This window comes from Dasypus novemcinctus, chromosome 22 (assembly GCF_030445035.2).
Source record: "Dasypus novemcinctus isolate mDasNov1 chromosome 22, mDasNov1.1.hap2, whole genome shotgun sequence".
NCBI lineage: Eukaryota > Metazoa > Chordata > Mammalia > Cingulata > Dasypodidae > Dasypus > Dasypus novemcinctus.
In genome coordinates this window covers 57801250-57816853 of record NC_080694.1, presented here as the reverse complement: position 1 = coordinate 57816853, position 15604 = coordinate 57801250, and the positions used below count along the sequence as shown (strand labels likewise).

Here is a 15604-nt window from a genome sequence, read left to right as displayed (position 1 = left end):
ATCAAAAATATCCAGCAAAACCCGCAGCTTTCAGAGCTGTGATTTAAAACAAAATCCATCTCTAAAAGCTTTCATTTGGAGTCTTTACCTGGTAGATTACTCTTACTGTGATTTTTTGGCTTTTTAGTATGTCGAATTTAGAAGAAAAAATGGTCTTAATTTTTATTTTTCCTTCCAAAATGAAACAATTATAGCTCCCTCTGCTTAGGAATAGTTTTGCTAATAAAAAAGTAATTACAAAATGCCTACTTTTACAATTTGCCATCTGATGTCATTAACTTACAAACACAGGAAATTATATTTGATGGTTCCGATGGTTTCCCTGAAGAGTTCAGAAACACTAAGAAAAGAAATGAATACAAACAAGTATTTCCATTTTAAAAATAAGGGTCACAGAAAGAGAGTCAAGAACAAAGAAAACAGGAATAAAGGGATTGGGGGGGGGGGGATGGATTCAACACACCTGACTTACAAATGCCCTAAAATCCAAAAGTCCAGGTTTTTAGTATTGCTTTGCCCTGTGTAACCATAAAAATGACAATTGTTTGAAATAATGAATCTAAAGAAAAGTACATTCCGTTTTCTATCTGTCATTCAAAAACCTGGCACCTTTAAACATTAAGGAAATTAAGAAACTGTGCTGGCGGACTTGGCCCAGCGGTTAGGGCATCCGCCTACCACATGGGAGGTCCGCGGTTCAAACCCCGGGCCTCCTTGACCCACGTGGAGCTGGCCCATGAGCAGTGCTGACACGCGCAAGGAGTGCCCTGCCACGCAGGGGTGTCCCCCATGTAGGGGAGCCACACGCGCAAGGAGTGTGCCCCGTAAGGAGAGCCGCCCAGCGCGAAAGAAAGTGCAGCCTGCCCAGGAATGGTGCCGCACACACGGAGAGATGACACAAGATGACGCAACAAAAAGAGACACAGATTCCTGTGCCGCTGACAACAACAGAAGCAGACAAAGAAACAAGACACAGCAAATAGTCACAGAGAACAGACAACCAGGGGAGGGGAAATAATAAATAAATCTTAAAAAAGAAAATGTGCTGATACGCTATAGAATAAGTCAAAGTTTTTCAAGAAGCATGCACAAAATTGTCTCCTTTCACTTCTACAGGAGATCAGAGAATGGTGATTGACTGATTATTCAGGAAAACCTTGACAAGATTCTCAGTAATTCATACCAGGTACACTTTGCAAGCTGTGTCCAGAAGCAGTTTCCTCATCTATAAAACAGAATCCTAACACATCACAGGGCTATTTTATGACTCAAAGAGGTAGTAAAAACCACACTTGCTGAATGCACAGTATGTGACAAGCTATTATCCTTTTATTTGTATTATTTTATTTAACCCTTAGTGCACCCTTATGTAGTCGCTTCTATCATGTTTAAAAGAGGAAGAAACTGAGGCACAGAGAAATAAGGTAAGTTTTCCAAGGAAACCCAGGTAGAAAGTGGTGGAGCCCAGAACCAAGCCTATATGTTTTGACAACAGAATCCACTGGCATACACTGAAGACAGGAAAGAGATATAAAGCACCCAAAAAAACAAAACAAAACAAAACAAAAAAACGGTAAACAGCAATTCTAGAATCTATTCCTCCTCTTCTCTTACACAAAAGATCAAATCAGAGCCAACACCAGATAGTCAAGAAAAAAATACTTCCGGTCAACATTTCCAAAAGATAAATACTCTGAGACAGGATTCTAAGTTAGCTTTCAAAAAAATCAAATAGAGAATAAAGTGAGGGGAAGAAGTCAGGACAAGCCTTCCTTTCAAAGCTGAGGTCATACACTAAAGCAACTAGGAAGAACAGAACATTGATTTTGTAATGTTTAGGAAAACCAAGAATTGAAACGGACGGAGAAAGAACAGCTACAGTGTCTGAAAATGCCATCTCTGATCCAAGAGGTGGAGGTAGATCCAAAGGTTACATACGTGGGAATGTCTGAGAACACCCTGGCTGTCATCAGCCCAGGGGACTGACCACAGAACCAAGTTAAGAAAGTCCAGCCAGGGCAGGGATTTTCATTTTCAACAACATCCCCCCTCCCAACATGACCCACATAAAGAACTATAGTTGACTTCATGATGTAGGAACCTCAAACAAAAACATAAACATACACAAATAATAGAAAAACGAAAGCCAAAGTTCCCATAAACAATGCACTCTATTTCCTTCTCCATTTTTTACACTTATCATGCACTACTGAATTTATTTCATGAGCTGCTAATGAGTCTTGACCCAATCCTAAAAGAAGGCCAAGAGTGCACTGGTAAACAGAGCAAGACCTCATGCACATGTGTCTTCTTTTCGGTGCCTCGTGTGGCTCCTTCCAAGGAAGAGAGAGCAGGGCATCTAGTACTAGAAGCATTTCCCACTGCACCTCTGCTTAGCAAATCCTACCTCAACCTCTTTCCCATGAGCCCTGAGCAATTAGAGGGCTGAAGGCCTGTCCTTTGTAAAAGTTATGACCAGGAAACTGAGCTGCAAATAAAGGGAGTTTCCTGCAAAAGCATGCATATCACAAAAAAAAGGGTCCAACTTCCTCTCTAAGTTTCCAATAAGTCCCTGAGTGGATGATTCAGGTAAAATCAAATCCATTTGGTGTTTAAATTTCTCAGAATTCTGGGCTATCTGGCTAATAAGACACTATTTTTTGCCTCGTTTTTCCCTGAGTTTCCTTGTCAATAGTCTGCCTTGTCAGCTCTACTTTACACACAATTTAATTACAAACTCCTCCCCCATGCTTTTGATTGCTCTCAAATATAAAACACTGTCATTAAAAAGCTCAGAAACAAAAGTATTCAAGTTTTTGCCTAGAGTGAAATTTCAGTAAGTATTTCATACTCAGTTGGATTTCTTCTTGAACTTCCATCCATAAGCTACCGCTCATTTCAGATACCCAGCATGAACAAAAGGCACCTCTGAGACTCAACTCAAGAGTGAAAACAGGGAAGAAATACTGGAGTTGGCAGCTATCCAAGGGCAAGGAAAGTAGGATGGAGAAAAGGAAAAGTCTTGGCCTGAGAAAGTATTTTCAGGAGGGTCAAGACTTAAAAGTACATGAGCCGGAACCATGCTGGAGTGACAGTTTGTGCACGCTAGGGCAAGGGAAGCATCTCAGAATTTTCGAGGTAAAAAGCACCCACGAATGGGCTGCAGAGAAATGACAGAGTTCACCAAAACGGGCCTCTCAGGTAGGAAAGTCGAGGAAAAAGTTAGGGATGTGTCATCTTTGAGCACAGGTTCCCATTCATACAAAAGAAATTTCCATACATTTAAAAATGCTTTAGTGCAATTAAAAAACTAAAGAGGGAAGTGGATTTGGCTCAATGAATAGAGCGTCTGTCTACCACATGGGAGGTCCAGGGTTCAAACTCAGGGCCTCCTGGCCCATGTGATGAGCTGGCCCACACGCAGTGCTGATGCACACAAGGAGTGCCGTGCCACGCAGGGGTGTCCCCCCGCATAGGGGAGCCCCATGTGCAAGGAGTGCGTCCCCTAACGAAAGCCGCCCGGCACAAAAAAAGCGCAGCCTGCCCAGGAGTGGCGCCGCACACACAGAACTGAAGCAGCAAGATGATGCAAGAAAAAGAGACAGAATACAAGCAGACACAGAAGAACACACAGCCAATGGACACAGAGAGTAGACAACTCGGGGAGGGGGGCACGAGATAAATAAAAATAATAATAAATCTTAAATAAATAAAAAAAACAAAGAAAGAGGAGCAAGTGCAGCTCAGTGGTTGAGCACCTGCTCTGCATGTACAAGGTCCCAGGTTCAATCCCTGGTACATCTTTAGAAAACTTTTTTAAATAAAAATAAATAAATAAATAACTAGTGAGAGAATTAAGACTAAATTAAATCTAAGTCAATTTAAAGACCAACTGATTATATCTTCTGCTAGATGCTGGTTATCTTTGAGGGAAAGTCTATTAGTCAGGGTTCTCGAGGGACACAGAGCCAACAGGAGGTAGATAAAAATGTAGATAAAATGTAAATATGATCATATGAACGTAGACATCATAGAAGGAGAGGAGGATGGCCAGGGAGTGAGGAAATCAGCTGGAGGAGGGCTGGGGAGCGAGGTCAGCCTGAGGGTCATCAAATTACAATGCAGGCAGAAGGAAGGGCTGTCACAGCTCAGACAGCAGGGAAGCTCAGAGGTGAGGGCCGGGCACAGGCAGCCACACTGGAGGCAGCAGGAAGCTCAGGACAAGAGAGGAGAAGGGCCCAGGTCAGCCATCCCCATCCAGCCTCTCCAGTCCAAATACCACGTGGTCTTTGGGGTTTTTGAGGCCCATCCCTATTGCAGCATTCCCTCTGATCGCTGAGTAGAATTCCATCATACGCACACTCCACACTTTATTCATGCACTCATCAGCTGATGGGCGTTTGGACGGTTTCAACTTTATGTGCACAAGTCACTGTCTGGACACAGCTTTCATCTCTCTTCGGTCATACCAAGGAGAGGGACTGCTTGCCTGTATGGCAAATTTGTGTTTAACATTTTATGACACTGCCTAGCCACTTTCCAAAGAGGCTGTACCAGCTTACATTCCCACCAGCAAGGTATGAGGGTTCCAGGTTCGCCACATCCCTGCCCAAGCTTATTTTGATGACAGCCTTTCTACTGGATGGAAATGGGTATCCTGTTGTGGTTTAATTTGCATCTCCCCATTCCTAAGAGATGCCTGTGAGTGGTCCATCTACACCTGCTTCCAGCCTCCACCAATTACCTCTCTGGATTCCTCCCATCATCAGCTAAAAATGCAAAACCCAGGCAGCCCCCTGTCAATAAAAGGTGATCTCCACAGTTGCTACATTGTCACACTCTGTAGCATCTGATTAACAGAGACAACACCTGTGAAGGAAACGTTATTCCCAGAAAACTCCAATTCCAGGGACATGTATCCAACACTTTCAGCTTTTGTTTTTGCTGTCAGGATGCTTTCCAAGTGATCTAGTTTCCTAATTCAGTCACAACCCTCTTTTATATCTACTCCTTTAGATGCTGGAAGCTACCCTTGAGATTTTTGCTTGACTATCACATGGGTATCTCTTCAACACAGGACAATGTCCATATTAGGAACAAAAAGCTACACTGAGTGTCAATAGCAGTATCTTCAGTTCAGCTGAATAATTAATGCTCATCAAATATGCAAGATTGAAAGATGAAAGGCTCCTATTCAACAGAGCTGGAACACATTTGCAACAGATACAACAGATAATGAAAACAAATATTCCCTCTAAAGATATACCTATTTCTTTCAAGCTCAGAACCAATGTTCTACTACTGAGAATTGAAATTCTCAAATTTCAATCTTCTAAATCTACTGACTCTTCCCTCTACCAGACTGCAACATCATCATGAATTCTAGTCCTTCACCTTTTCCCTTTTCCCATGTTTAAATCTTGGTAAATATTAAATAGTAAAAGATATTTGCAGTAGGTGATCCCCAACAATCCCACCCCCTGCTGTATATATCCTATATAACCCCCCTCTGGTGACTATGATGGAACATCGCTTACATGATTGGGTTATTAATAAGTTGGCTGTAAGTTAATCAGAAGAGGGATATGTCTGGGGTGGGCCTGGCCTAATCAGGTGAGTCTTTTGAAAGAAAAGGCATCAGAAAGTGGCCCCTGCACTGGCTCAGAAAACAGCTAACTGCCATGGTGTGAAAAGAGGGGGACATGTGACAAAGGACTTGATCCCAGACTCTGGCAGCTGGGAGAGGTCCTGAATGATAGCTGGCAAGAAAATGAGGGCTTCGGTCCTACAGCCACAAGGAAACCCATTGTGCCAACAACCAGGGAGCTTGAAGAGGATCCCGGATCCCAGACAAAACCACAGCGTCGGCTGTCAACTTGATTTCCACTGGTGAGGACCTGAGCAGAGAACCCACTAACCTGGATGCAGACTGACTCTGGGAAACCGAGATAATACATCTGTGTTGTTTTAAGCTGCTACGTTTGTGATGACTTGTTACACAGCAATAGACAATAACACAATATTTTTAAAATAATATCCTCCTTCCCTCTTGTATCACTTCAAAAAATGTGAATCAGACAATAAAAACATAGCATGAGTATTGACATGAAAAGAAGGAAAGAACTAGAAGCCAATAAAAGTACCAGCAGCACTTAAATCATAATTGCAACTTAGCTTGATACTACCATGGAGGCCCGGCTGATTTTAAGTTTAAAACTCTCTAATCCTGACAATTCAGGCATCGATGATCATGTGAATGCTACAATACCTCTATCCTCCAGTGGGTTGCCAGCAAGGTTAATTGTGTGGAGTCCTGAGTTGGGATTATGCGAGAGAGCACTGGCCAGTTTCTGTGCAAAATCTCTGCAAGCAAACAAAACAATAAGATTAAATAATACAAGATGTAAAACTGCACAAATAAGAAATACCGACCCAAAGCTTAGACCAGCTACAGTGAAATCTAAAAAAAAGAAACCTCCCTTGCAATGGAAATCGAGATATCAAATGTTTGTTAACACCCAAGCTATTTTATGCAAGCGCATTTCTTCATTACAGGAGGCATAAAACCACAGCCAGAATATGGATCATTTTGATTGGCCGGAACCCCATTCAAAAGTACAAAGAAAATATACAATTATCTCTTTAAAGATCCATTGTTGAAGTTGTTAAATAGTACTTGGCCCCTCCGTATCTTACTTTTCAAAATCCTGACTTGAGCCTGCTTTTCACAAAAATTACAGGAGGCCGTTCACACGTCTTCGTTCTCATTTCATTCAGTCATCATGAATACAAAACTGGCTTCTCTAATTATTGAGTTTAAAGACTACAATTGCTAGCACTATACTTTAACAAAAATCGAAATCACTATTTTAACTACGTTTAACTTGAAATAACACACTAAGTGCTATGATTACAAAACTGTCCACCCTCCCGACTTAGCAGCAGGAAAGGCTTTTGTTCTAAAATTCCAACTTCTCATGCCCTAAGTAAGGCAGGGACTACTGATGAAGACCACGTAAGTATTAATGTGAAAAGAGACTGATTTGACAAAAGCTGATCACAGCAAAGCAGTAAATTCATGAGCTACTATGAGTACCATTAATGGTGATAATAGAAGCTAACAAGAGTGTCTCCAATGCAAAAGGCACTTTTCTGAGCAATTTACATATATTAGATCATTTATCCTCACAATTATAACCCTAGAAGGTGGGCACTATGATCATGCCCATTTTATAGACGAAGATACTGAGGCCCAGAGAGCGTTAAATAACTTGCCCAAGGTCACACTCAACCACTGCATGCCACTCTCAAGAAGACCAAGTGGCACCAAGCAAAAGACATCGTCAAATTCTTGGCCCTCATGATAATAATAGGACTCATAAGGGTTTTATTTTTTTCAGAATATAAGAGCAGCCCAACTATTTTTAACTGTGTATTAACTGAAAAGTAAATGGCAAAACAAACAAACAAATAAACAACAACAACCAAAAAACACCTCTTCTAACATACTCGTATATGCAGGAAAATACTCACAGTCTAAGTCCAGCGTTTTCCAAAACCAATTCTTCCAGTCGACTGGACCTACCCGCCACCCTCAAGATCTGCTCACAGACATCAGTGGACTGTAACAGAAAACATTCTTTGACCATCGCATAAGACTAAAGAAAACTCACTTCATTCATGTAAATCTATGCAGATGCAAAGCTTTCATTCAATAAAATGTCCATTCACACATTCATTCATTCAACACACCTGAATGGGGTGTCAGCTCCTCTTGACCATCACTGGTAAGGTCAATGACAAAGCCCCTGGCCTGAAGAACCCATTTCCAGCAGGGGAAACAGGTAAGAGGTAAATATGCAATTATGGTATCATAATTACAAGGCCACTTTGGTGGTGCCCCAGGCACAAAGAGGGCACCTCATCAAGTCTTGGGGAAACCAAAAAGACCTCCCAAAGATAGCAATGCCCAAAATGGAGAACTGAAGAGTAACTGAAAGCGATGGCGATGATGTTGATAGGAAGTTATCTTTACTGAGTTTTTACCATGTGCCAGTATTGAGCTAAATTCTTTATGTGTATTCTCTTTCAATTCTCCCCACCGCAAAGTCATTAGTTAAGTACTATTATACCCATTTATAGATGTGAAAATTAGGGTTTAAAGTCTTGTGTAATTTCATAGGGAGGCTGAAGCACGTTGGCTACCATTATGATGTCCCTGAGGTCTCTGAAATAGGGCAAGGTGGGAAACAACCTAAGTGTCTAATGACAGGAAAGAGTTAAATAAGTGATGGTCCCTTATGTTACCAAAGAGTCTGTAGAAATATTGCAAATGTTCAGGATGTGATGTAAGCAACAATACATAATTAAATGTAATAAGATTGAAACAATTAAAAATGGTAAATACATGAAACCAAAGGGTTGTGCCCTGGTGGCAAAACTGCATAATTTTTTCTATTAACATTTTTGGTTTTGAGGTATTGATATTATTTACATCCTGCTTTCTTCCAAAAGTAATTTATAAAACAACTTTAACTTTAAAACACCTTCCAATTTAAGTAGGCTCCTGACAGTATATTATCTGTATATTAAAAAGTGCCGTGAGAAGCAGATTTGGCTCAATGGATAGAGCGTCCACCTACCACATGGGAGGTCCAAGGTTCAAACCTCGGGCCTCCTGACCCATGTGTGGTGAGCTGGCCCATGCGCAGTGCTGATGCACACAAGGAGTGCCCTGCCACACAGGGGTGTCCCCCACATAGGGAGTCCCATGTGCAAGGAGTGCACCTCATAAGGAGAGCTGCCTTACATGAAAAAAGTGCAGCCTGCCCAAGAATGGCACTGCATACACAGAGAGCTGACGCAGCAAGATGATGAAAGAAAAAGAGACACAGATTCCCGGTGCCGCTGACAAGAATCCAAGTGGACACAGGAGAACACAAAGCAAATGGACATACAGAGCAGACAAATGGGGTGGGGGGGGAGAGAAATAAATAAAAAATAAATATTTTTTTTTAAAAAGTGCTACACCCTAAATACTTGGCAGCTCCTCTGGGGACAGCCTCACATGGAAGTATCTGGAACTGCCAAGTGGGTTGAGTCCTCCTAGCAAGCAATGGTAGGCCCTAGCAATGCCCTAAATCTTGTGACCAGACCAGGATGGTAGCACTTTCAATGGAGAGAAGTCAATGAAGATGATGTACATTTCAGTTAAGTAATCTGATAAGAATGTCCTATTAAGTAAGGCTCATATTAGAGTGCATTGCCATAATTTTTATTTGAGATTTTGAAAATATTAAAATCCAAATGAAGTTTTAAAAAAAAGCAAGTGATTTTAAAATTACAACTTAGGATCTATTTTACATTCTTTATATGATATTTCAAAAAACAAGAGTATTCTGTGTGTCATAGCATATAATAGTTTCTTTTCCTGAAATTCCATTTAAGAAGATTACAATTGATCAACCATCAGATCACAAATACACAACTGCATTAACCATCATTGGAACAGTTTCCAAACAAGAGCCAAGTCTGTGAAATTTCTCCAGTCAAGTATCCTTGAGATTTGGAAACACATCATGTATCACAGCATCTAAGGCTTTTCTAATTCTTCTATATTGTTGGGTTCCATTTAGCCTACAATTCTGCTTTCATACAATTCTTAGATTTCTAATGTGTCCCACTGATGAATGAGGGAAGAGAAAACTTAATTCTAATTGACCTTATGCCTGCCATTTACATTTTGCTGACAGTGGTGATTTTCAAAATGGCAACCACTTCATCAGTACAATTCTTGGTCTTACAGTAGATGTTCAGGGGAATTGATCTTATTCTGTCTTGTCATGATAAAAAGTGATTACTTAAATAATGTTTTTGCCGGGATTATCCTAATTTCCAGAAGCAATCCATGGGACGCTTCCCTCTTCTGAGCTACTATGCCAGGCATCCAGAGAAGAAGGGGCTTTGAAGAGTTCATTTACTCACTGGATGCAAATACTGCTCTAAAAATTTCTTCAAGAAAACAAATGGAAGTGGGTTCAACTTGCAAGATACCGGGAGGGGAGAAGTGTAATGAGTCATTCATGACTTCATTAATTCCGTGTCGTTTTTCTACCCTAAGGAAGCATAGAGATGAACTTCCTAAAAAAACACGCACAAGTCTAGACACCAAGTAAAACGGGATCTCTGCGATAATCCTTCACAATGTCTATCGCAAGCTCAGCACAGGCGCTGACTTAGGGAGAATGAACACGTGAGCTGTGTCCCCGCCAAAAGCCCTACCCCTACACCTGTGCCTGTGCCTGCATTTGGAAACAGGGTCTTTGCAAATGCAATCAAGTTAAGACGAGGTCCTGCTAGATTAGGGTGGGCCACAATTCCAGAAGGACCAGCACCCTTGGAAGAAGAGGGAAACTGGACCCAGATGGAGAAGGGGCGGCAATCACGTGGAGAAAGGGGCAGAGATTGGGGTGATGCTGCCACAAGCCAAAGAGAGGCAGGGAACCATCCCTCGAGGCTTCAGAAGCAGCTCGGCCCTGCCGACACCCTGAAGCCAAACTCTGAGCCCCAGGACTGTGTGTGTTCTTTCAGGGCACCCAGATTGCTAATGGCAGCTCCAGGAAGTTAAGACACATGGACTCGCAAAGAGTGTATGTTTAAAAAGTTTAAAAATAAATTTTTTAAAAATTTAAAACGAATGAATGAATGAATGAATCCCAGAGTAATCATTATAAAGTGACAAGGGAACCAAAGCAAAATAAAATATGGTATTTTAGGACTACAAGGAGTTTCATGTATTATCCAGCCTAACCCCATTCTTTTTAAATGACTGAAAGGAGACTCACTCATGTTCACTGACTTGGCTCAGTCATAAAACTGCAAGAACTAAACAACACCAAATTCTACAGGTATTTTCATAAATCAAGGAGGCTGGACAGAAACTTCATCACAAATCTTGTTCCAAAATTCTCTATTCAAATTAGGAATAGTGACTGCAGGGGAAACAACCACTTTAAAGCATGAAAGTCATTTTTTTCTTGTAGTCTCTTAGTATGAAGAGGTTTTTATTGGGCTAGGAGCAATCTTAATGCAGAGGGCTCATGTAATTGAAAGGAAATCACTATTTTTCTGGCAGGTACATCTCGTTTAAAAGGTTCAAAGAAGACAAGCTTCCTGAGTAGTGAAGCCCTGTTCTCTCTGATGCTGGAATCCCCAGGCCAACCTGCTCCTCATCCCTCCAATGGCACAGCACACCTCTCCCACCTGTACCACCTGCTGGCTCTGCTCAGGAAACAGTCCCTGGCCCAAAAAGCAGCAAACAAGAGGCATCGGTTCCCAGGCCTCATAACTGACTGTCCCCGGGGGCTGGCCTGACTCTGGCCCATCTCAGCCCCGGCTCCTTCACCCTTGACCTTGGACACAACCCGTTTAGCTGATGAAGCTTCCGTCATTCACACCCCCTTGTCTGTCCACTTCCGAGGCCTTGGCTAGGCTGATTGTGATCATCCGCAGCCTATGACCTCTGAAAGCCAGAGTCTTGAACACGAGACTCTCATCTAAATTATTTCCTGTCCTAAAACGAAGCAGCAGAACGGACACTGGTGGATAAGCATCTGTCCACATGACTGCACTGAAATGGCAACATCCCTAACAGACCATCTTATTTCCACTAGGAAAACAGACCAAATACCAGGCCCCTCTCCAAACTTAGGAAAACCAACAAATTTCACTTTGGTTTCATTTTGCTTATGCTTCAATCTGCCAAAAAGCTCATCTAGAAAATGAATGCTGAATTCCCTACACTTGCCCAGACCAACCCTACCGTTAACATTTTCCTAAATTCAGAGGAAGGGAAACTTTGTGGAAATGGAACGCAAGCTAGGAACATAAAATCTGCCATCTGCAGCTGTGCAAATGTAATTTTAATAGCTTTTGCCAACTGAACGAGTGTGCACTGAAGGCTACATAAATGTATCTTCCTCTTCATCTTCTAAAACTGCCTGAAGCAGCTGAAAACATGAGAAGTACTTCTGAGCCTCTCACATTAAAAACTTTACAAAATTTTATGCAAATCATTTACAGAAAAATGTCTCCTGCAGTTTGCCAGGACGGTAGGAAAACAAATGTTTTGCGACAACTATCAGGCTTTTGGAAAGTCAGCAAAGCCAAGTGACATTTGCTGCATCTTCCAATGACTTACCAGTTTTAGATCCTTTGAGGACAGCTTTGTGAACCACTGATTGTATTCCAGCGCAGCAATGATGGGTATTAGATCCCTAGAAGAAGAAGAAAGATGCTTGACGGATCTGCTCTTATAATAGTCATATCTGCACTTAATTTTTATCCTACGACATCCAGCCTTACATGTTAATTTCTTTTATTTATAAACACCCAGCCAAACTACAGTGACCACTGGACAGCAAAGAAATTCTTTAAAACACATCTTCAGTGCAGTGTAAACAAGGATTCCTAAAAGTTGAAGAAAACTACCTCTAAGGACTCTGATTCCTATTCAGAAGGTTGACAGTGGCACATGCTTGGAGAACCTTCTGCTCTAACAGAAAGCATAACTAATTCCACACTAACAAGGGTTGTTTCTTTAGACTGCTTCTTCATAAATTCTTTATCCATCAAGTATCTCGGGAATTCTCTGGTCCACAGAGTTTATATTACAAGTAAGGGCCATGTCTAGTTTGACAGTATGTTGAATGCTAATGCTTAGTAATTATCCTATGACCATATAGTTCTTAGTACCAATTACAACCACAGGGTAACCCAGTTATACTTGTGCTGTGTGCTTCATATGAGCTCTTCAACCACAGAATGAAGCTATTTCCATCAGAATTGTTTCCACTTCATTTTTCCAGCCTGATCTCCCCCAGCATATCCTTATCTTGTGATTAAGCCAAAAAAAAAAAAAAAAAGCAGGTAACTCATAACTCATCAAATATATCATGTATTTTCAAAATCTCAATCATCTTTTACTGCTGTGTTCAGCTATGAAAATCCACATATCCTTCAGTGCCACATCCTCTCCTCTTTACATCTGCCCCGGCCATCCCAGCCATCACCCTGCTTGTATCTCTATCTAGCCTTTATTTTATGGTCTTATATTACACAGTTTGTTGTTTATACATTTGTCTCTTATATTGCACAGTGTGTTCTTTACACAATTGTCCCTTACCACCCCAGGCTGTAAGTTCTTTGAAAACCAGGTCTCTATCTTCTATTTAGGTGTTGTAGCTTAACTGACACCATATCCGTTTTTATCTTCAGTGCATGACCAATAACAGACACTCAAATTTTTACTGAAACAGGAAAGAGAGATCAGCACTTCTTTGATAGCTCCTGGTACCAGGCATTCTATATACACCGACTCCTTTAAACCTCAAACCTCAAACCTTTAAACCCTAGAAGGTAGGCTGCTAACCTTTGACAGATTAGGGAAAAAGGGGTTCAGGAAAGATGAACTGGGATGGTCGGGAGAGGGAAGGAGAGATATGATGTGGGTGCATTTTCGGGATTTGGAGTTGTCCTGGGTGGTGCTGCAGGGACAGATGCTGGACACTATGTGTCCTGCCGTGGCCCACTGGGTGGACTGGGGGAGAGTGTGGACTATAACGTAGACCACTGTCCATGTGCTGCAGCAGTGCTCCAGAATGTATTCACCAGGTGCAGTGAATGTGCCACAATGATGGAAGAGGTTGCTGATGTGGGAGGAGTGGGGTGAGGGCGGTGGGGGATAATACGGGGACCTCATATTTTTTTAATGTAACATTTAAAAGAAAATAAAGAAGAAAAAAATAAATTAAAAAAAAGAAAGAAAAGATGAACTGAAACTGGGACAAAGTGGTGGAACTAGGGTCAAAATCCAGACTCTGAGCACAACTGCATGGTTTTATCAGACACGCCCTGAAAGGAAGGAGCGAGTGTCCGCAGGTGTCGGGAAAAGCCAGGGGAAGGTCATGTGTTCCCACCCCCTTCCCACCTACAAGCCCCTTTAGTAATTTTGTTTTAGGGTTACTGAGGGGGGGAGGGGGGGTATGGAGGGGAGAGGTTTTAGATGAAAAACAACCGCACCCTTTCCACACTTTTTTCTCTTTACTCTCTTCACACCCCTCTGTTGACCCTGTCCCGGGCTGCGAACAAGCCCCTGCACCCTGCCTGTGGGTGGCCTCAATGGCAGGCTGTCGCTGCTCTGGGGGCCGAGCTGCTCTTTCTCCGCGGGCCCCCCCAAGCCCACCCTGATTAAGAGGCTTCGGCCACACGCACCACTCAGGCAGAGCGACAGATGACCGTCCTCTCACCCCACCTTCAGGATCTAATGTCGAATACTGATCACACTTAAGAATCTCTTTATTATGTATTCTATTCTGTCATTTGATTTGAAGTACAGCTGGCTTGTGTCACAGAAGAAGTCATTTTCAGGAACTGAAAAGCACATCATTATTAGAACCAGGTTTTTCATTGATACAGTGGACGGAACGGCCTCACAGCTATACATGGTACACAGACACAATGAAAAAAATAATCTGGAACAAGAAAAATCAAATCCAGTACTTAATGACACCAGAGAGTCTTTTAATGTTAAATTTTAAAAGGAAATACACAGCATTCTACCCGTACATTCATGTGACCTGGTCAATGATTATGATTGAATGGAAAAACACATAAAAGGATAAGAATGCTTATAAATATATGGACACTATTTGTTTGTTTAAGAAGGAGGAAATATTACAAAATCTCATAAGGATACCACATCTGGGAGGTAGCACTAAAGGTGATATTAATTTTTTACTGACAATTCTTATACTTCATTTTCAAAATGAACTATAAGGATCACATTCAGAATCCAAAAAAACTATAAAATTAAAAGTTCTATGGGTAAAAACAAGAGGAAAAAAAAGTTCTGTGGGAGATATAAATAAGTTTTTTTTCTAGAAAAAGTATCCGTGATGAACCTGGATGCAGACTTACCCATCAGCAGAGTTCATCTCCCATGTATCTCAAAATTATGTTAACACCTATGCTTTTTAATGCTAAAACAAATTAGGAGGAAACAAGCCCATCTTAATTCATTCAATAAACATTTATTTAGTACCTTAATTACTAGGCAGGGTCTTAGGCGCTGAGGATAGAGAGATGTGAAAGTGCAGCTCCTGCTCCTCCCTGCCGCTCTCGCTCTCGTGGTGGAGAAAGACCCCCACTCGCCTATCACCAGCACAATGGGAGTCAAGAGGAAAAGGGGGAGCGTCAACAGTGCAGAAAGAACAGAGGAAGACAGCAAACTCAGCCTGGAGCGGAGCCGAGAAGTTCAAAGGGCTTGAAAGAACAGGGCCAACCAGGCAGAGAGAAGAGACCATTCCAAGGAATTAGGAACATTTTCAGGCATGGCAATCTGAAAATGTCCAATAACTTCATCCATTCATGAAGTCAACAAGTGCCAGGCACTGCATGAATCACCGGGCTTGCTGTGTCGATGAACACAGCAGCGAGGTTCTGGCAGGAGACGCAGGAAGTAAAAGCTACCATAATAGAAACAAGCCCTGCAGGCAGGCGCGAGGTGGGATACAAGGTGCTGTGAGTCCACATAAGAGAAGCACTG

General features: G+C 41.8%; 1 protein-coding gene across 4 annotated transcripts in view; it reads right to left on the bottom strand.

The window, feature by feature from the left end:
• Positions 1–15604, bottom strand: part of CARMIL1 (capping protein regulator and myosin 1 linker 1) — a 312625-nt gene that overhangs the window by 126409 nt on the left and 170612 nt on the right. For all 4 annotated transcript variants that reach the window (XM_058285333.2, XM_058285334.1, XM_058285335.2 and 1 more), the window contains exons 9-11: positions 12200–12275; positions 7534–7622; positions 6269–6363 (exon numbers count right to left, since the gene is read on the bottom strand). In XM_058285333.2, the coding sequence (XP_058141316.1) occupies positions 6269–6363; positions 7534–7622; positions 12200–12275 (260 nt within the window). The remainder of the gene's footprint in view (positions 1–6268; positions 6364–7533; positions 7623–12199; positions 12276–15604) is intronic.